The sequence below is a fragment of the Balaenoptera musculus genome, chromosome 19 (genome assembly GCF_009873245.2).
Source record: "Balaenoptera musculus isolate JJ_BM4_2016_0621 chromosome 19, mBalMus1.pri.v3, whole genome shotgun sequence".
NCBI lineage: Eukaryota > Metazoa > Chordata > Mammalia > Artiodactyla > Balaenopteridae > Balaenoptera > Balaenoptera musculus.
Window position 1 is genome coordinate 29,340,123 of NC_045803.1, and position 21,526 is coordinate 29,361,648.

General features: G+C 33.1%; 1 protein-coding gene across 15 annotated transcripts in view; it reads left to right on the forward strand.

The window, feature by feature from the left end:
- CHD9 (chromodomain helicase DNA binding protein 9) overlaps positions 1-21,526 on the forward strand; it is a 245,391-nt gene that overhangs the window by 110,951 nt on the left and 112,914 nt on the right. For 11 of the 15 annotated variants that reach the window (XM_036833648.1, XM_036833645.1, XM_036833643.1 and 8 more), the window contains one exon: positions 16,189-16,520. In XM_036833648.1, the coding sequence (XP_036689543.1) occupies positions 16,189-16,520 (332 nt within the window). Of the gene's footprint in view, positions 1-14,415; positions 15,021-15,047; positions 15,382-16,188; positions 16,521-21,526 lie in introns of those variants that run through there. The other 4 variants (XM_036833653.1, XM_036833654.1, XM_036833655.1 and 1 more) reach the window with 3 other exon arrangements.

A 21,526-nucleotide genomic window follows, 5' to 3' on the forward strand; every position in this document is an offset into this window, starting at 1 on the left:
AGCATCTAGAAATCTAGGAATAGGCAATGTTTAGAGATTTAGGTAATTATCATAGCATAAGGCTTCAAGGACAGCTACTGGGATTAAGGAAAAGGGATATCAAGACATTAACCTGGATTTAGAATCTAGTGGTATTAACTTCTTAATATGGGAATTGAGACCTAAAGAACATTAATCTTTTTTTAAATTCAGGTTTATTGAGATATAACTTATATCTAGTAAAATTCACCTTTTTTTTTTTTTATAAATTTATTTATTTATTTATTTATCTTTGGGTATGTTGGGTCTTTGTTTCTGTGCGAGGGCTTTCTCTAGTTGCGGCGAGTGGGGGCCACTCCTCATCGCGGTGCGCAGGCCTCTCACTATCGCGGCCTCTCTTGTTGCGGAGCACAGGCTCCAGACGCGCAGGCTCAGTAGTTGTGGCTCACGGGCCTAGTTGCTCTGCGGCATGTGGGATCTTCCCAGGCCAGGGCTCGAACCCGTGTCCCCTGCATTGGCAGGCAGATTCTCAACCACTGCGCCACCAGGGAAGCCCATAATTCACCTTTTTTAGTGTACATTTCTGTGAGTTTTGACAAACATGTACATTGTATAACCACACCGCAATCAAGATAAAGAACTTTGCCATCACCCCAAAACATCCTCTGATGCTTCTTTGTACTCAGCCTTTCCCTCAACCCCAGATCCTGGTAAACAGTGATGAATTTTCTTTCCTTACAGTTTTGCATTTTTGAGAATGTTGTATAAATGGAATCATATATCATGTTGCCTTATTCGTCTGGCTTCTTCCACTTAGCATAATGTATTTTTTGTTGCATGTACCAGTAGTGTGTTCCTTCATGTTACTGAGTAGTAGTCCATCATATGAATGAACCAAAAATTGTATATGTATTTATCAGATAAAGGACATTTGGATTGTTTCCAGGTTGTGGCATTTATGAATAAAAGCCTTTGTAAACATTTGTGTACCTGGTGTTTATGTTACCATATGTTTTCATTTCTCTTGGGTAAAGGTATCAGAGTGGGATTGCCAGGGGTCATATATTAAATGTATGTTTAACTTTGTAAAAAACTACCACCTGTTTTCCAAAATGGCAGTACCATTTTGCATTTCCACCAGTAGTGTATGAGTTTCAGTTTCTCAATATCCTCTCTTCCTCTTCCTACTTAGTATTGTTCATGTTTTTTTTTTTAACCATTCAAATAGATGTGTAGTGGTATCTCATGTGGTTTGAATTTGCATTTCCCTTATGTCTAATAATGTGAGCGTCTTTTCTTGTGTTTATTTGCCATCCATTTATCATCTTTGGCATTGTCTGCCAAAAATTTTGCCCATTTTTAAAATTGGAATATTTGTTTTCATATTATGGAGTTCTGAGACTTCTTTATATAAGGAACATTAATTTTTATCATAATAATTAATACTAATATTTACTGAGTACTTATTATGTGTCAAATACTGTTCTAAGATCCTTTAGATACTATGATTATCCTCGTTGCACAGATGATGCAACTGTACCAAACACTGGATAGGTTTTAGAGGTACAAATCAAATATGACCTTGACTTATAAATAACTAAAATATGCTATGGCAAATATAGCAGTAAAATTACATATTGTAAAAAGGAAGTGATATCTACACCGAGTTTGTTTTTTTAATTAATTAATTAGTTATTTTTATTTTTGGCTACGTTGGGTCTTCGTTGCTGCGCGCAGGCTTTCTCTGGTTGCAGTGAGCGGGGGCTACTCTTCTTTGCAGTACATGGGCTTCTCATTGCAGTGGCTTCTCTTGTTGCAGAGCATGGGTTCTCGACACGCAGGCTGCAGTAGTTGCAGCACGCGGGCTCTAGAGCACAGGCTCAGTAGTTGTAGCACACGGGCTTAGTTGCTCCGCAGCATGTGGGATCTTCTTGGACCAGGGATTGAACCCGTGTCCCCTGCATTGGCAGGCAAATTCTTAACCAGTGTGCCACCAGGGAAGTCCCTACACTGAGTTTTGAATAGACATTTGCTAGGCTACCTTTTAGAGAAAGGACACTCTAGACAACTAGAACAGTAAATTCAAAGTTATTGGTATAACTTGTTTTTTTTTAAAAACTGAAATTGTTTGTGTTGCCAGAATATAAAGTAAAACATATTTTAAAATTGGAGATATAACTGGAAAGAGAGAAGATGATCATGTTATTCAGAAGCATAACAACCTAAAATGAGTATAGACTTAAACATTCTATTTCTGTTTAAAATCTTCACATTTTGATTGTGGATTTTAAAAAAACTTCCTTTTCCTCTAGCTCCTACCTTCCCCTAATAACATTGGTTGAATTAACTCTCAGATGTCTTTCAGCATTTTGTAGATTTCTCCTCTTATTGAGGGAACATATAATATTATATTTCCCTTTTATTTTTTTATTATTTATCTGGATGAAAAGCATGAAATATGCTAACACAATGAAGAAAAATAATTTGTTTTTAGTGTCAAGACATCATTGCATTAGAACAGATGGTTTTTTCCTTAAAATCTGGTTGTAATGAATTGTTTACTTAGATTAATGATAATAAAGTTAAATAATAGTCTTCAGTTTGATGGTTATGTAACTTCTTTAATGTGAGTTTTGTTGACATATAACATACATACAGAAAAGTACACAAATTATAAGTAAATAGTTTGATAAATTTTCAGAGAGTAAACATCATCTATTTCACCAATCCAGATCAAGAAATAGAACATTATCACAATCCTAGAAATCTCCTTGGGCCTCCTACTAGTCCCTGCTTGCTCTCACCCTAAGGGTAATCACCATTTTGACTTGTACCCTCATAGATTAGTTTTGCCTGTTATTGAACTTTATATGTATTTATGTTGAGTATGTACCCAGGAGTGAAATTGTTCAATTGTAGGGTATGTGAATGTAGTGCCAAATTAACCATATATTTAGTAGCTTAAAACAGCATCCATTTATTATCTCATAGTTTCCTTGGGTCAAGTGTCTAGGCACAGCTTAGCTGGATTCTCTGCTTGGGGTCTCACAAGACTGCATCCAGTGAGTCCAGTGGGGCTGTGATCTCATCGGAGACACACAGCCCTCATCTAGGCTCATGGGATCGTCAGCAGAATTCATTTCCTTGTAGCTGTAGAACTCATAGCAGCTTGTTTCTTCAAGGCCAGAAGGAGACTGTCTCTGAGCTCAAGAAAGGCCTAAGCTTTCTTCTTTTTTTTTAAAATTAAACTTTTTTATTTTGAGATAATTGCAGATTTGTATGCAATTGTAAAAAATAGTACAGCTAGGTCTAGTGTATTCTTTACCCAGTTTCTTGTTATATGGATGTTATCCTGTATACACATTTTTTTTTTTAAGATTTTACATAGGAATATTTAAGGAAGCAGTTTTCTCAGTCCAGATTTCCTATGGATAGGCCTTCAGTAGAATGGAATCATTGCAGTCTTAGTTTTATACATCTTACAAAAACTTGAAAATCTTTGCAGTTGACTAACATTTGAAGATAGTTATCAGATCAAGATCTCTCATTTTCTCATTAAACTTTTTGTTTTCATTGGAGAGTATTACTCAAGAGATAGCCAAACTGCAAAGCTAACACAGTCCCAAGACTGCCCTCACTTCTGACACCAACTACAAATTCTGGAGGTTCCCAGAACCACCCTTAGTTTCAATAATAGGCTAGCAGAACTCACTGAAAACTATTATACTTGTGGTTACAGTTTATTACAGAGGAGGTTACAGGTTAAAATTTATTTATTACAGTTTATTATAGAGGAGGTTACAGGTTAAAATTAGCCAAAGAGGGGATGCATAGGGCAGTCTCAGAGGGTTTCAACACAAAGCTCTCTCCTTGGAATCAGGTCCCAGCATTGATGCGTGACAGTATGCACGGGGTATTGTTAATCAGGGATGTCACTTGAGCTTCAGTGTCAGAGTTTTTATTGGCGCTCCATTAAATAGATGTAACTGATTGATTAATTGATTGCCCAATGTGGTTGATCCCATCCTCCAGGTTGACTAATACCAGGTGACTCAAAGCCCTCCAACCCTAAATAAGAGTCTGGGTTGAACTCTCCTATGAAATGACATGGAAGTATTCATTAACCTCTTAGAACAGTGTTTTTCAAAGTTTTTGTCTGGGACCCAGCATAGATGTGTTTTTAAATGTTAATGAATGTATATATGTAGGGGCGTGTATGTATTAAGATGTAACCATTGCTTCTCAAAACACTAGTCTACTTCATTTATAAAGAATGTTAATGGCTATCCACTGAACTGATGGCTTGTAATGAGATTTTAGTTCATAGTTAAAAAACACTGACCTAGAAAATCAGACCATTGAGAATAGTGATGGCTCATTACTAGAAGGAACCAGCTTAAAACTGTAGGACCTGAACGGATAAGGTCTGAAGAGGAATTGAGGTGCACTTCCATGGAGTAGTCTCCAGATGTATAGACTGGGAAGTATAGTGTAGTTGGTGCAAATGTTATCCAATAGGGAAACTTCTTCTTAAGATATAAAAACCAGTATGTTGGTCTTTGTGCTTTGTTGCTGATCTCTCAAGGCTGCTTAAAATAATTTGATTCATCTTTCATCACATCTTTACATTGCTAGTTCTTTCTTTTCATTCAGATTTCAGTGTAAGTGGCCTCCTCAGTTAGACTTTCCTTGAGTCCATTTTAAAATAGTCACCCTATCACTTTTAATCACGTCATCCTATTTTCATTCTTTGCATAGCCATTACCCTTACCTGATGGGTTTTTTTTTTTTTTCCTTTTTGTTTATCTCCTTCTCTAAAATGTTAGCTCCATTAAAGCAGGGACTTTGTCTTGTTTACTGTTTTATTCCCAGTACTTATAACAATCTGTCTGGCAGGTAGTATGTACTCAAATAATATGTCTTGAATGAGTGATCTAGTTTGTATTCCTCTTAAACCCAAAACAGAATACATTTCTCTTGGTAATTATCACCTCCCTTGTTCCTTATACCACATTTCTGTTTGTGCAATGTAAGATTGCATTTGTTTTTTGGCAAGCTCATTACACCATACACTCATTTAGTTTACAGTGAGCTAAAATTCCCTGGTATTTTTCACATGAGCTGCTGTTAAGGCATGTACATTTTTTTTTTTAAAGTAGGTAGGAGTGTGTGTGTGTGTGTGTGTGTGTGTGTGTGTGTGCCTGCACACAAGAATACCCATTTATAGATTCAGCCTCATAAGATTTTTTTTTTAATCAACATTTTTGTGTATGATCTAAGAGGGACGCTAATTAAGAACTAATGGTAGGGTTGCTGAAGAGATTTTAAGCTCAAGTGAAAGGCTAGTAGGAACCCAGAAGATTGACCAGCTGGCACCAGTTCACAAATTTAAACTGAAAATATTCATTTGGAGCGGTTTAGCACAAGCTGAGGAAGTAGATTCTGTTGTACAAATTTTGGAAGAGCTCAGTTGACATGCGTAGGTTTGCCTCTTCCTATTCTTAAAAAAAATGTAGCATGACTTCCCCCAGGTTCAGACCCACCATTGGAGTTACACCCTTCTTAACTCACTGTGAACTTCCCAGCACTATTGTTACAGGTCAGTGCCCCTCTCATATTCTTCTTAAATCTGTCTCTTGCATTCTACTTTTCGAAATCTGTAAGGCTGCACCCAATATTTTTAGATACACTACATTTGTTGTTGTTAGAATCATTTCTTATTGAATTGTTGGAATTGTATTTTTGAGTCCTGACTTGTTGAACTATATTTCCTGAGTTTATTGATCTGTCTATGCTTTTGTAAGTTTCAGGCCATATGATGATACTTTTTTTTCTTTAACTTCAAAAGGTCTACATTTATGACACACAACTACTATGCCTAGACCTGTTACGGACACCAAAAGGTCATGTTTAGTTTTTTCATGTAATTCCCATCATTTCTACTTCCACAAATAACTTTTTTTCTTATGGTCAGAGTTACATCCAGAGATGCAGTGTCTCTCATTACTTCCTTTGCATTCTGCAAGATGAAATTTTAATATGATGAAATTAAGTATATTTTGTGATTTCTAAAATACTTTTGACTTTTTATATATAGCTACTTTTCAGTATTTGATTTTCTTTTGCCTAAAACTGTAAATCAAGTTCAAATACCTTATTTTAAATTTTTTCCTTATTGCAAATTTATTTATATTAGCCTTCCCTTAACATCATTTTTATTTATGTTAGTAATTACTTGAGTGTTCAAATAGCTTTTTATATATAATCTCGGAATTCTGAAAATTAAAATTGATTTTTCATAATGCGTTGTATACAAAAAACCAGTGTCTTTCAACAGGACCAACTCTCAATCTCCCCTTTAAAAGACTTGAAAGAGGTTTTTTTCCTTTGTATTTGTTTTATTAATACTTTTGGAAACATTGCCAAAAGAATTTAGAATATGATGGTTAGTGTTGTCCACCGAATTATGCAGCTGTTTGGTTAATTTGCTTACACTGTTGCCCTTCTGCTTTATCAGGTCTTCTTAAGGCTTTAAGAATGTATTTCACCTGTTGGTTTTGTCAGACTGTCACTGCCACACTCCAGTCTCTCTCTTAATCTGGAGAAAATGGATAATAGCAACTCTTTCATCTGCAGTTAGGAATAATTAATATTTGATTAATTTTAATAATTTGATTAATAGGAATATTGGGAAGTCAAATTTAAAAATACACCAGAAATTGTGAAAACTTTTGGGAAGGAAAATGGTTTTTGAATTAACATATTCAAGAAGTCTTTAAAAAAATTTTTTTCCCCTAAGAAGCATTTTAGAAAAGGTGCTATGGGAAGTTCATATTATTTACCAAAGTGATATTTATATATAATATTTTAATTTTTTATTGGTAGTGTGATAATTTTGAATTGTTATATGGAAAATGTTTTAAATTTTCTACTTGTGATAAAACTCTCTCTAGCTTTTCTTTCTCTCTTATATATTCAAGCAGTCTACTGACTTCTTTTTTATAGCCAATAAACATACTCAAGTTTCTAATTCCACGGTAGCCTGCCATTTTCCCTTCATTTATTTAGGAAAAGTGTTTAACACTCACTGTATCTACTTCCTTTCTTCCCATTTACTTCTTAATCTACTATAATATGGCTTCCGCCTCAACCACTCCGTTAAACTATTCTTACCATGAACCTGGAATATCTTACAGTGCCAGAAAGTAAGGAAGTGTTCAAAATATGATGGTGGTAAACAAGGTTCAGGAACCAACTTGAAGGAGCTCTATATGGTGAAAGCTGGGACAATTTGAATAACAAATAAATAATCATAGTATCAAATTATAACCCATAGAATAAAATAAATATCTATGAGTCTATACCAGTATCAATAATTGAATGAATAAATGAATGACTGAATGAATAAATAAATAAGGAAAAGAGGCAACTTTTGTTTATAGTAGAATTCCAGTAGAAAATGTGGAAGGAATGATGGAAATAAAAAATTTCCATTAAGTGAATAACCAAATAATAATTGTTATAGGCAGGAACCATCAATGTATGCTAAAATTACTAGGCAAATATATATGAGAACAAGGTATTTGCATAGTCTGATAAGATACTTGCTAATTATAAAAGGAGAAATTTATAGCAGAGAGTAATGGCAGACATTACTTTAACCAAGGGATCAAAGATAACAGTACCGGCTTCCCTGGTGGCGCAGTGGTTAAGAATCCGCCTGCCAATGCAGGGGACACGGGTTTGAGCCCTTGTCCGGGAAGATCCCACATGCCACGGAGTAACTAAGCCCGTGCGCCACAACTACTGCACCTGCGCTCTAGAGCCTGTGAACCACAACTACTGAAGCCTGCGGGCCTAGAGTCAGTGCTCTGCAACAAGAGAAGCCACCACAGTGAGAAGCCTGCACACCGGAACAAAGAGCAGCCCCCGCTTGACGCAACGAGAGAAAGTCCATGCACAGCAACGAAGACCCAACACAGCCAAAAATAAAAAATAAAATAAAATAAAATATTTAAAAGATAACAGTACCAGTTATAAGACATACTGACATCATTGTATCCCCTGATATGATGATGCACTGAGGTGGGCACAATATCACATTACAGCAATAACAATAGTACCTAGCACTATACTGAGTATTTGCCAGGCACCATACTAAGCACTTCACATTACAGCAATAACAATAGTACCTAGCACTTCTGAGTATTTGTATGCCAGACACCATACTAAGCACTTTACAAGCATTATCTGTTAGGTCTCACAACAGCCCTAGAAGGTAGACACTATTATTATCTTCATTTTACAGATGATGGAACTGGGACCCAGGGCTGGCTGAGTCCAAAGCCCTTTCCTTTAATCACAGCATTACACTGAGAACAGCTTTTAGTATCATTAGTAATTTATGGACTGATGAATTCAGTATATTTAATGTTGTCAGTAAGTAAGGAACTTCGTGAGATTTTGTGGTTTAATGTTTTTAAAATACACTTTTGATTTGTTTGGAAACAAAAAATGAAGTTTTGAAAATACAGCATTGAGAAAGCAACACAAACTAATATAAAATAGAAGGTTAAATATTACTTGTTTTTATATCGTATATGGCCTTTTTGTAAGTAAAAAAGTTTCCATGAAATATTTGGGTATTTTTGTTGAAACCAGTTAGCAGCCCTAAATCTAAAAATCTGATCCTGTTACCTCTCTATATGTAATCGCTTATTGATTCCCCAATTCACTTCAGCATAAAGTCCAGATATTTTAGCATAACTTATAACACTTTTGATAATCTGACCCATTACCTTTCTGTCTTTATTGCTTATCATTCTTCCACATGAATCTAGTTTTCTTGTCATGCCAAACTACCTGTTATTCCCAGAATATAACGGTTTACATTTCTTTATTATATAATATTTCAAGTGTACACAGAAGTAGAGTAGCCATCACCCAGCTACGACAGCCATCAGTTTATAGGCAATTGTTTTTCATCTATATGACCCTCTGACTATCATACAGGGATTATTAGTCCCTTCAGGGACTATTTTGAAACACACCTTAATCATATCACTTTATCTGTAAATATTTCAGGTATCACTTTATCTGTAAATATTTCAATTTGTATATCTAAAAGACAAAGGTTTTAGCTTTAAAACACAATTGCAAAATTAGTTTCACACTTAAAAAATAACTAGAATTCCTTCATAATCAAATACCCAATCAAAGTTAAAGTTCCCTAGTATTAATAAATGTAGTCTTACAGACTTGTTCAGGTCTATGTCAAAACAAGGGCCATGTATTGCATTCAGTTGATACGAATTTTAAGTGTCTGTCTTTTCTTTTTTCTGTTTTTTTTAATTTTGGCATTACATTTAGTCTTAAGCCTCTTTTGATCTATGATTACCCTTCTTTGTTTTGTTTCTTATTGTTTCTTTGCTGAAGAAACAGTCATTTTTCTTTAGAGTTTCCCACATTCTGGATTTTGCTGATTACATTCACATGGTATCCTCTAACATATTCTTCTCTTTCTGTATTTCCTGTAAGTCACATAATAAATGTTTATTTTTTTAAAAAAACACTTTTATGAATACCTACTGTTTGCCTGAACTGCTATGTGGATGATTAAAATAGAGGGAATACTTTTAATACTATTACCTTATCAGTGTAAAATTCAAGATGTCGAAAAAAAAGAATGTCATCATTAGCTAAAAGTGGAAACCTGGTTACTAGTACAAGTCACAAAATGAAAATAAGCCTTTTAATTTGTGAACATGTGAGTTCACAGATGTGAAGAAAGTGAAATAAAATAATTGCTTCAGATACATCAAAAACTCTGAAAACAAATCTAAGGGTAAAATTCAGAAGACTTTGACAGATAATAATTTGGATCAATTTTTCCTCCTTTTCTTCTCTTTAAAAGCAAGTCTTTATTGGTACTTTGTGGAAAAAAACGTTATATGCAATAAATGCAAAAGAAGTTAGCACTAACGTTTGACATGTATTACTAAAATTAACTACAAATTTATTGTTTTTAGAGGTTGGTTTAATTTGAATATTTTTAAAATATCTCTATTGAAGTATAATTGCTTTACAATGAATGGTATGTTAGTTTCTGCTGTATAACAAAGTGAATCAGCTATACATATACATATGTCCCCATATCTCCTCCCTCTTGCCTCTCCCTCCCCTCTAGGTGGTCACAAAGCACCGAGCTGATCTCCCTGTGCTATGTGGCTGCTTCCCACTAGCTATCTAATTTGAATATTTAAGTACATAATTATATGATTCTTCCTAAAATAAAGATGTTAAAAACTAGCACACTGGCTTACTATAAACAATTCAACAGAACTAAAATGCTTTCTAAGTTAGCTTTATGATATCAAATTACTCTCAGATATTTACTTTCCTTTTGATGGCAGAGCTTTTTATTCTTTCCTCTTGGCTTCCATGACACCACTCTTTCCTGATGCCCATCTTACCATTTTTGTAGTTTCTTTTTGTTTTTCCTTCTTTCCTTCTTTAACTCCTCTTCATCTGCTAGCTCTTTAAAACTTGGTGTTTTGGGTTCTCTTCTAATGGTTCTCTTCTCTTATTCTGCGTTGTTTCTCTAGGCAGTATAAAACTCATTCTTGCTCAAGGCTTGCTATCTCTATTCTGTTTTGTATTCTCTTCCATTGCAAGTTCCATTCACCTAGTCCCCCAGGTCTGAAGCCTGAGAGTCATCTCTCCTGAGAAAAGTTGGAAGATTTTTAGCTATAATACAGTTTTATATATGTTGTTGAAAATTCTTTGTTCTGTGTTTTATTATTACTAAGGAATTATATCTGTTTTATTATTTGAGACTTTCTGTTCCTTCATATTGTTTTAAAAATGTGTGAAGTAGAACTTTAAATTTTTTATAATTTTCCCTAATAGTAGAACCTGTGCTCTATAGTAGATGTATGGTAGCCATGTGATCATTCTCCCCTTCTTTTTGAAAATTTATGATTTCCACTCAGGTCTAGACACTGGTGATTCAAATTCTTAAATTATTTGTATGCAACTAAAATATTTGAAATGGATGAATTCCCCAGTGTGGGTGGGTAGGTATGTGGGAAAATTATTCTACCAAGAGGAGGAAAAACTGAGTCCCCACTCTGGTTTTAACACCTCTAATTTCTTACTCAAATCTCTTTGCTTCTTTCTCTCATAAAGGAAAAGAGGAGTAACCATGGTATTAAAAGTATCTAATTTTTAAGAGGTAGCATTCATAAAGGTTAGGTACCACTCTTTTTCATTCTGTTATGTTTCATTTCTTTAGTGCTAGTCTGAACCCACTAAATTTATATCATGACTTGTTATTAGATCATGACCTATGGTTTGAAAAACACTCATACCATAAATCCTTGAGTTTCTCTAGTATTGAAATATGACATCCAGGGTCTTTCATATATTCTTCTAGTTGCTATCAAAATAATTGATACATCACATATGATATCATCTTTATGTTTTGCTATGACTTGTTTTTCTTATAAATATTTGGATATGTTATTAATATATGTGCCTTCTCTTCTTTTACTTTTTTTTTTTTTTTTCTCATTTAGCATACAGGTCCTTGGGGAGCAAGGCCTTTTTTGCCTTTATGTATTTATTTTTTTAAAGATTTTTTTGATGTGGACCATTTTTAAAGTCTGTATTGAATTTGTTACAATATTGCTTCTGTTTTGTTTTGGTTTTTTGGCCATGAGGCATGTGGGATCTTAGCTCCTCGACCAGGGATTGAACCTGCACTCCCTGCATTGGAAGGCGAAGTGTTAACGGCTGGGCTGCTGGGGAAGTCCCTGCCTTTATTTTAAAAGTTGAGTTTTGAAATTGTGACAAACCTACAGAGAAATCACAAATGAAATACAAAGAAATTCTTTTACTTTGTAAAGAATTGGAGAGTAGATTGCAAACCAGATGTTCCATCACCCCCAATGACTTGATATATTTCCTACAGATAAGGATATTTTCCTACATCACTATAATGTTACCATAACAAATGGGAAATTAATACAGCAGGAGCTGTTGGGACTGAGGAAGAAAACAAAATAAAACACAATTAAGTAGATTGGACAGAATTTGTTGACTGCTTACGTAGGTGAAAAAGAGAAAAATTGTAACATTGAGAAAAGTTACTATTAACTACCCTTTTGTATGTTTGTGTCTATGTGTAAATTGGGAAATCACCTATGTTAAAAATGATTAGTTAGTTAACACCTCCGTGTTGATGTTCTATGGGAATATAGATTTAAAATATTATATCCTAATAGTAGAAGAAATATTTGATCACAGAAATGTTTGGTCACAAATATTTGATTGTCTACTGTTAAGATTTATTGTTAAATAATTGGGATTTTTGAATCAAGTAATGGAATCTACTGAAAAGCTTTAAGGAGAAGTGAGATATTTTGGAAATCATCCTAGTTTCTGTGGATAGTGTCAGTGAGTTAAGGATATTCAAAGAAAACAGCAAGAGAATCTACGTCTTATATTCCAGCCCTGACCTCTCCGAGGATCCAGTCCAAAATTTCCAGTTACTCAAACTTTTCATTTCAAACTCAGTGTGGAAAGAATTAAACTCATCATGCACACATACACACCCTTTCTCAACATTTCTTTTATCTCCTCCTGTACCAGTACTTACTTGGTCTAGACAGTACCAGTACTTACTTGGTCTAGAAAGCAAGTATTGACTCTTCCTGCTCTTCAGCCAAAACCCACCCATATCTAGTTGATTTCTACCTCTTGGAAAGGGCACTGAAAAAAACTAAATTTTCTTCTTGCTTCCTTACTAGTATCTCTGAGATTTTGAGAAAGTCATTTACTTTCTTTTGTGTTCAAATTAATCTCTGTAAGTTATGGTATTTGAACCAAATACGATATAATATAGTGGTTAAGAGCACGGTTTCCATTATGAGGCTCTCTGCCTCTTAATCCCTACCCCATATTTCTGTAGCCTGTGATCTTGGGCAAGTTATTTCTCTATGCCTTAGTATCCTTAGCTATAAAATGAGGGTAACAGTAGTACATATCTCACAGGGTTGTTTTTAAGATTAATTGAGATAATATACAGTTGACCCTTGAACAATACAGGATTAGCGATTCATTGAAAGATCCAAGTATAATTTATAGTCAGTTTTCCATATATGTGATTCTTCCATGTTTATAGTTCTTGATTCCTCCATATCTGTGGTTCCACATCCTTGGATGAAACCAACTGTGAATTATGTAGCACTGTAGTATTTATTATTGAAAGAAATCTGCGTGTAAGTGGACCCACGCAGTTTAAATCCATGTTGTTCATTTACATGTCATAATAGGAATAGTGCCTAGAACATAGTAGGGACTAAGTAAGTGTTAGCTATTATTATTATGATGATTTTAAAAAATTGTGCTCTTGGGTCTGTTGTATTATTTTGCAATTCTGCTGTAAGAATATCTCTCCCATTTGTTACTCCTCTCCATTATCACTATTACCCTATTATTCAGGATTAAATTAATTATTACATGTAAAGTGCTTAGAATAGTGCCTATCACCTAATAAGCACTTGGTAAGTGTTAGCCCTTATTATTGGTTATTATGATTTTTACATAGATGACCTCCAGGTCAGTAAGATCCTTTTCTTGCATTAGTGGTCCTATGCCTTTAATTTCCTCTCCTATTCTTTAGATTGGTCTTTCTAGGACACTGTTTATATAATGTTGCTCCATTTCGAGACCTTTGATGCCTGAAAGGAAAAAACTAAAAACAGGTTCTTTAATACAGATATCAGATGACTTCCCAAGACCAATTTAAAAAAAATGGTATTAATGAAAGACGTAAATGTGAATTTTGAGGCAGTGAAAATGTTGTTTTAGGTATTTAAAGTCATTGCTTACTAAAATAGTCTCAATATTTTATAGATGAAAAGTATAGGTATATAACGATCAAATTCAGGAGGACTTGCTACTTATTTATTTTTAGCAAGGGACTAAAACTAAAATTTTATCTTAAAAACTCAACAGTTGAGTTGAAATAGAATGTGAGGAGTAAAGGTCAGGAATGTTTAGGAGTTTTTTATGTTAGGAAAATAAATGTATTTATTCAGGTTTAAGTAAGGAAATAATTTAACTATGGCTAGTTATTTTTTTTATAGACAGCTCTTATGTGTTCATTTCAAAATCTTAAGCTTCTTTTTGGAATTTAAATGAAAATAGCTTCATTTCTCTATTTTAAAAATGACATTGTTGCTTTTTGTTAGAAGAATAATAAGAAACCTTATCTAATTTCTTAAAGAGAAGTCACTTGTTATGGGTTCATTTGCATGACCTCCTCTTTAACCCTTTGCTCATCTTCAGATGTGTTTATGTTTTAAATAGAGTATCACGGAGAAAAGTATTTTTCTCCGGTAAAAATTGCATTGGACTTTGTTTTTTAACATTGATAGCTACATAAAGCCGTTTCACTACAGTTTTCCTTTTCAGATGATTTTTTTAAATCAGGTTTTTACGTATATTTTTAAAAACTTTACTACAGGAAATGGTAGAGTGAGAGTTAATGTGTTACATGGAGGGAAGAACAGTCCATTGGGGGTTAAATTGCAGAGTCTAATGGAATAATAACTGGTAGCACCATCTGCTGGCCTACTTCCTCAGAAGGAGTCAGTATTTTTAACGACATCTCTAATATTCATGCTGATGCATTTTGATGCTTTGTGCATTCATTTCTTTCTGTGCTTTGTTGGAATCTGGCTATCTGCTTACAGCTATTGAGGAAACTCAGCTTTTTAGGACGGGTTTACAGTCTTTTTCATATCTAAATAGAATGAACAGTGGATATAAACTTGCCAAGGCAGAAATGTGTTGATACATCACAATGTGTATTTGTGGAGGGTTGTGCATCTCTTGGTTGCAGCTTGCTAAATAGGCCATTTAGGAATCTTCTTTCAATGCTTTTTTCTTGAGCACTGCCTGGGGTGGTGAAAAAGCAGAGGGCAAGCCTTTGTCTGACGCCAAAAATGTCTTCAGTGAAGAGGCCAAGAGGAAGGGTAAGTGAAAGCCTGAATGAGTGGGAGGAGGAGGGGTTCTTTGGGCTAAAAGGCTAATGGGATTGAATAACCTTCCTTATTACTGGCTGCTGCTGCGGAGTCGTACTGCATCGCCATCTTGAGCTTGTTGCTGTTTTCTCGCGTCTTGGTTATTTGTTATAGCCTGTAGGCCTTAAGGTGGCATTTTAGTGAGCGATTCTAAACCCTCCCTCCTTTCCCAGTGCTGCAGCACTGCTATGAAACCTTTGATGAGGCAGGTATAGAAAAGATATCCAGTGAAGCACACTGGAACCAGCATGAAAATGTGTTTGGAAATTCCTGGTGGTTTTTTCCCTTGCTGTAGTCAGAGGCATGTTTACGGGTAAGAACGTAACAAAACTGTGATCTAAGAATATGGGATGAATGCGTGTTTGAAGAGGATATTCTTTTTAAAATGCTGTTGATCTGCTTCCTGTGATATTGCTAAAATATTAATAATTTTAACGTAAAACTAGAACTTGTTTTTTTCCAGAATTGCTTGAGCAAAATATTATGATATAGAAAGAGAAAAAAAATCCTCATTTAACTCTTTCACAGAAAAACTAAAACTTTCTCTAATTTTAAGTATGGGAATGTCTGTTTACTAACTAGCTACATTGCTGCATAGATTGCACATTAAAATGATTTAAATGAATTCAGGTTCTCGTTCCAGTTTCTTATAAAGCAGAGAGGCTTTGTTTTTCTAAAAGTCATAATAAACTATGGGGAGTAGTCATTCTAAATTAAAATTGCTATTTAAAATTTATTAATAATTTTCAGAGTTCCGGAATGAAGAGGAAAGAAGAGACTTATTCCAAATGCCCAGAATATTTACATGACTAAATTTGAATTAACTATATTTATAGTACAAAATTTGAATCAACTAATCAAGAATGCTATGAAAATATCAATGAATCTATATTATCCTTCTTTAACCTTCACTTTTAAAAGCAGTATTTGAGCTTTTTATTTTATACCTACACTAATTTCTAGATCAGCAAAATGTTTTAATTTTAAATTTGTTTGTAGCACTCATATATTTGCTTATGTATTTTACTTCTTAAAGCTTAATTCTAAATTTTTGGTTATTTATGTTAATTGTTTAAATGTACTTTGGTATGTTGTATAAAAATTATTTTGATTTCTCTAGCCTCCATCTTCCAAGAAGAGTGATGGTTCTGGGACATATACTAAGTTGCAGAATACCCAGGTGAGGATCATGTCCGAGAAGAAGCAGAGAAAAAAGGTGGAATCAGAAAGCAAGCAAGAAAAGGCTAATCGTATAATATCAGAGGCCATAGCAAAAGCAAAGGAGCGTGGGGAACGCAATATTCCACGAGTAATGAGCCCTGAAAACTTTCCTAGTGCTTCAGTTGAAGGAAAAGAGGAAAAGAAAGGTAGAAGGATGAAATCTAAGCCAAAGGACAAAGAGAGCAAAAAAACAAAAACTTGTTCTAAGTTAAAAGAGAAGACAAAAATTGGGTAAGTTGGTTAAGAATTAAATCTTCTTCCTTTGAAGTTTTTGTAAAGTTCAGTCTGTCTAATCTACTTTTGATTTGCGTATGATGTGTTTACTCCCACTTTGGAGTTTTAAGTTGTTAGATACTGTGTGTATCTTACTGCCTTTTTGAATGAATTAGGTAATATTTGAGAATTTACTAAATTTTACTAGTCTATGAACATACTTTTTTGTATATTAATGTTAGTAAAAGGAATTTAAAATTGGAGAACATTTTATATATAAAACAGGAAAAGGAAAAACAAAACGAAACCCATATTGCTGTGCCAGTTCCTAATGTACTTTCTTTATTAAAAAAATGCCTTGAAATTTTTTATAAGATTTCTTTACCTCTTAGTTGTACTTCATTGGGCACCTTATAGTTTGGAAACATGAAATATAATATTTTCTCATAAACCCACAACATTGAACTAAATGGAATGGCAAGAAAACTAAGACCATTTAAATCAACAATAAGCAGCTCTCGGCTCTTACAGACTTCCTCCCTTACAGTCTTTCTGATTTACTTTATGTAATAAAGAGGCCAGGTGAGGATTAATGCTCCAAGAGAATTATAAGGACAAAGAATTGCTTTAGGAGGGTATATTAATCCTAGGTATTTTTATTTGACTACTTACCTAATACATTTTCAAAAAATATAATAAGTGTTATTATTTGTTTTATATGTATGTTTGTTTTGCATGCAAGGGTAAAAATAATCTAAGGCCAACATAGTTTAGAATCAGTTTTGCAGGAATATTTGGTTATTTTTGAAGGCTTTATATGAAATTTTAGATAAAGTATTTAATCTGTTTTCTTTCTTCCACAGAAAAAAGTACACAATAAAGGAAAAATTCCCTTATTATAAAAATCTTCATTTGCTTACAAAATTATTTATATATTATATACATATTTAGAACTAACACAATTTTGTAAACAATTAATTCACAGCATTTTCAATGAAACCACCAAACTGAGTTATATCATTAGGTCCTGATGCCTTTCAGTCCAAACCATTAAATAACATGGGCTCTCTTGCTATAATAGAGAAATAATTAATATTATTGATCTTGCATTTCATTTGCAGATAGCTAAGATAAAATTTGAAAGTTAGATTTCTGCTCCTTTTTTATTTAAACGTTTTGGTATGAAAATATCTTATTTTTTCAATATTTTGTCTAGTTTTAATTTAGGAAACCCCATATTTAATCCTTTAATGTATTAAAAGTTACTGCTATTAAAATTTTCCAGTTTTAACTTGTACAGAGATATACGCAGAATAGTGGTACCATTTGAAAGCGTATTTAAAAATAATGCATAAAATAAGAGAAAATCGGTAGAGAACCCTCAAGAGTTACAGTAAGTTTAAATTGGTGGGTGGGCGGGGGAGATAACTAGAGGCAAAAGATAACAGAAGTGAACCTGGTTCAAGAAAAAACAATATATAAGGGGAAATTAGAAATAATTAAATTGTAATAGAGAAACATGGATTTCTGAAAAATGTGGATTAATATGTAGGGAATAGTAATACAGTAGAGTATCTGACGTATTCTGTGATATTTGTATTTTTGTTAAAAATAGGTAGATTATTAACAATAAATTATTTTAATATTGCACAGCATGATCAATTTAGTATTTGTTTTTAGAGATAGCATTCTTGAGAAAAGAGGTGAGAATTGTATTGGAAACATATTTCCATGGCGAGGTATTAAGTAATTGACAGAAAAAAAAACTTGGGAGTGGATGACTTTTTGATAGAGGAATTTATAAGTTGCAAGCAAGTAAAAGTGAAGCTTGCCCATATATTATTAAGCTGTTGGAGTGAAACAGTTTCTTGATCATCTTTATCAGACAACCAAAGATTATTATCATGTTGGAGGAAAAAGCATGGCTGGAAATGAAATTCATATACAATCTAGAGTTCTATATTGGTCACTTGAAATATTTCATTACTGTGCTTTCCAATAAGCCCCACTACATTTTATAATTTTGAATTTGCCATTTTTAATTTTTCTGTGAAGAAGCATCATTTAAATAGTTAAGTTTACTTGCATCATTTTAATTAATAATATTTCATGATGTATTAAATGTTTTCTTGTAAAGATTTTGTTTTTCTATGAGTTTTAGAAGAATTGAACTTTTGCTAATATCAGATGATTTATATCAGATAAAATTAAAGAGAATGTGTGCTGGAACTTAACAATGAGCAATGTGAAATATAAATTTCAAAAGTAACTAGATTTGTAGACAATAAGTTATGGTTGATATATAGTCAGAGTTGGTGCTTATTTAATCCACATATGTGATGTGATATAATCTAGGAATACTAATCGGAAGAAAACCAATACTGCCTTGCCTCTGCTTGCTAGTGTGCTTGAAACCTTTTCAGTTTTTCTGTCACTTTCATAGATTAATTTTTTTTAATACAAGGAATAGAGTGTCCTTTTCAGAGACTTTAATATAGTCTCATTTAATCTTTACAACAATTCTGTGAGTTAGATTGGGCATGCAGTATGATAATGTGGTTAAATTCTTTGACTTTGGAACCAGTTGCACTTATTCAGATTTCCCCTTTGTCACAAGCAGTGTGACCTCGGACAAATACTTAACCTCTCCAAGTTTTAGATTCCTCAGACATAAAATGAGGATAATGATAGTGCTTGCCTTATAGTGTTATTTTGAGGATGAAATGATTTAATAACACTTAAAGCATATAGAGCAATACCTGTTAATAATGTTAGCCATTATTTTCTGAAAACATAAATAACATATAGCTATTTAAGGAAAAAGCCAAGGCCGGGAGCCATGCCCCTTCCTTCAAGCCTAAACTCTCACCTATCTGCCTAGGTTCTCTTTCCATTAAGGCCCTGTTCCTAATAAGATGAATTTAAAAATCAAGCAGACAAATGAAAACAAACAGTTGCTACCTGGTAAGAAGGATAATAGGTTAACTTATTAATGTTGTTTTTTTCTTTCATATGAGAATGCCTCTGTTTATCAGGTTAGCTAGAGTAGCATTTAGGACAGGTAAGTTTTGTTTTGAAATATGCTTGGAGTTTGAAAGGAGTTACATGGTTATGTGGAAGAGTGTAAGTTGAAATGGAAAATGAAGAGTGAGGTAGGACTGGAAACAACCTTCTATTTTGACATTTTTCTTGATCTTGGCAGTCAGGTTCTAACAAGCTGCCTTTCAAGTAGAAGAGCAGGTATTTCTTTAATAATGGTCGGTACATAATAGATGCTCCATGAATGGGAGGGAATGAATTTTATGGAATGAATGAATGAATGGAAGATTAAATATTAAATGATGCCAAATGGTTGTGTTTGATTTGTTAAATCAAGATTAGAAATGGCAAGCTAATCCTTCATTAAATCACAGGGACAAAACTAATGGTTTAGTAATAGTAGAGAGTTAAATTCTAAAATAAATTCATTCTAAGACTTCTGGTAGAATTGTCTTATTCGGCTCTCTTCGGTTTTAGATTATGTAATAAAATATCACATGATTTGATTGAAGCATTTTTAGATTTATGTTTTATAACTTTGACATTTAAACTATGTTTCCATGTTCTCAGTTATAATTTACTTCTTGCATTAGATTATCAGACTGACAAGTAGAATGCCTTTGACACTTTAAAATGCTCTTGTGGCCCTGTAAATTTAATCAGTAAAGGTACTTCATGATTAAAAGTAAAAAAATACTTTTTTGTATTATTCATAATTATTCTTTCTGTTTGTTACAAGAATGGGAGTTATCAGGTGCTACAAGTAGCTTTTCTCTTTAGTTAAAGCAGAAAACATCTAAATTAGGAAATATTTATCAAATCAAGTTGGAATTAAGGGTGTCATGTTATAAAGAAAAAACAGTAAAACATTAAATTAGATCTGGAAATTATATTGTGCCCTTCTTTGCGATAGTCATTCTGAACCCCCAAGAAGGAAGAAGCAAAATAACATTTATTAATTACCTACCATCATGTGTATACATAGATATGTATGTGTGTATTTTTAAACAAAACGAACATGTATGTCTAGAGAGAGACACTTACATCTAAATAATAATATAAGGGAAAAATAATATGAACAAAGTCTGAAGGGAAAATAAGATGAATCATCAGAAATTGGGAATAATCACTTTATAGTCCATGTTAATAAAGTAACAGATGAGACCCTGATTGCAAGTATTCAAAATAATAAGAATTTACTATCTGTTTGGATAAAATATAAATGTATTAATTAATTAATTGTTTTTGGCATATGATAAAAAAGCACTTTGAAAATATATGGTATAAATTTATTATATATATTTTAATTATTAATCATGCCATTAGTAGTCTCTATGTAAGTTCTGTAATTTTTAAATGCCAAGAAGATAAAATGTTTTATTGATTTCACTCCTTACATCTAAACTTAAAGTCAGTGAAAATCTGAAACGTATTCATCTGCAGAAAGAATTGATATATACATTATGTATTATTATGAATTTAATTAAGATTTACAGGTCCATTTTTAAGATTTATACCTTTACATAAGATGTATTAGTAAGGTTTATCATTAGCAAATGATGTGCTGTTATTTCATTGAATCTAAAATGTCATTGATTATAAGACACACCATTATTTTATATGTCAGTAAGAAAGAAAAAAATATATTGCCAGTTAAAACTATGGCATATCTTTGTTAATTAGATGAATGTTTGTTTCATAGATGTTAACATGTGTATCTTAGGACACTGAAGTAAAGTATTTGATTTTAATGTTCCTATTTTGTCAGTATTTTTAAGCATAAATGTCGTTTTCTTTTTTTAAAAAGAATAAGTTTTTTAAAGAATAAAAATTAAACTGTGCTGATAAATATACTACGGTTAATACTTAGCTAATACTTCACCTTAGTGGCTATATGAAACAACTCAGTGAATTAACTTTTTGAAGAAAATGACGTTCAATCTTAAACAGGAAGTGATTGATTGATTGATTTTACTTTATTTTAT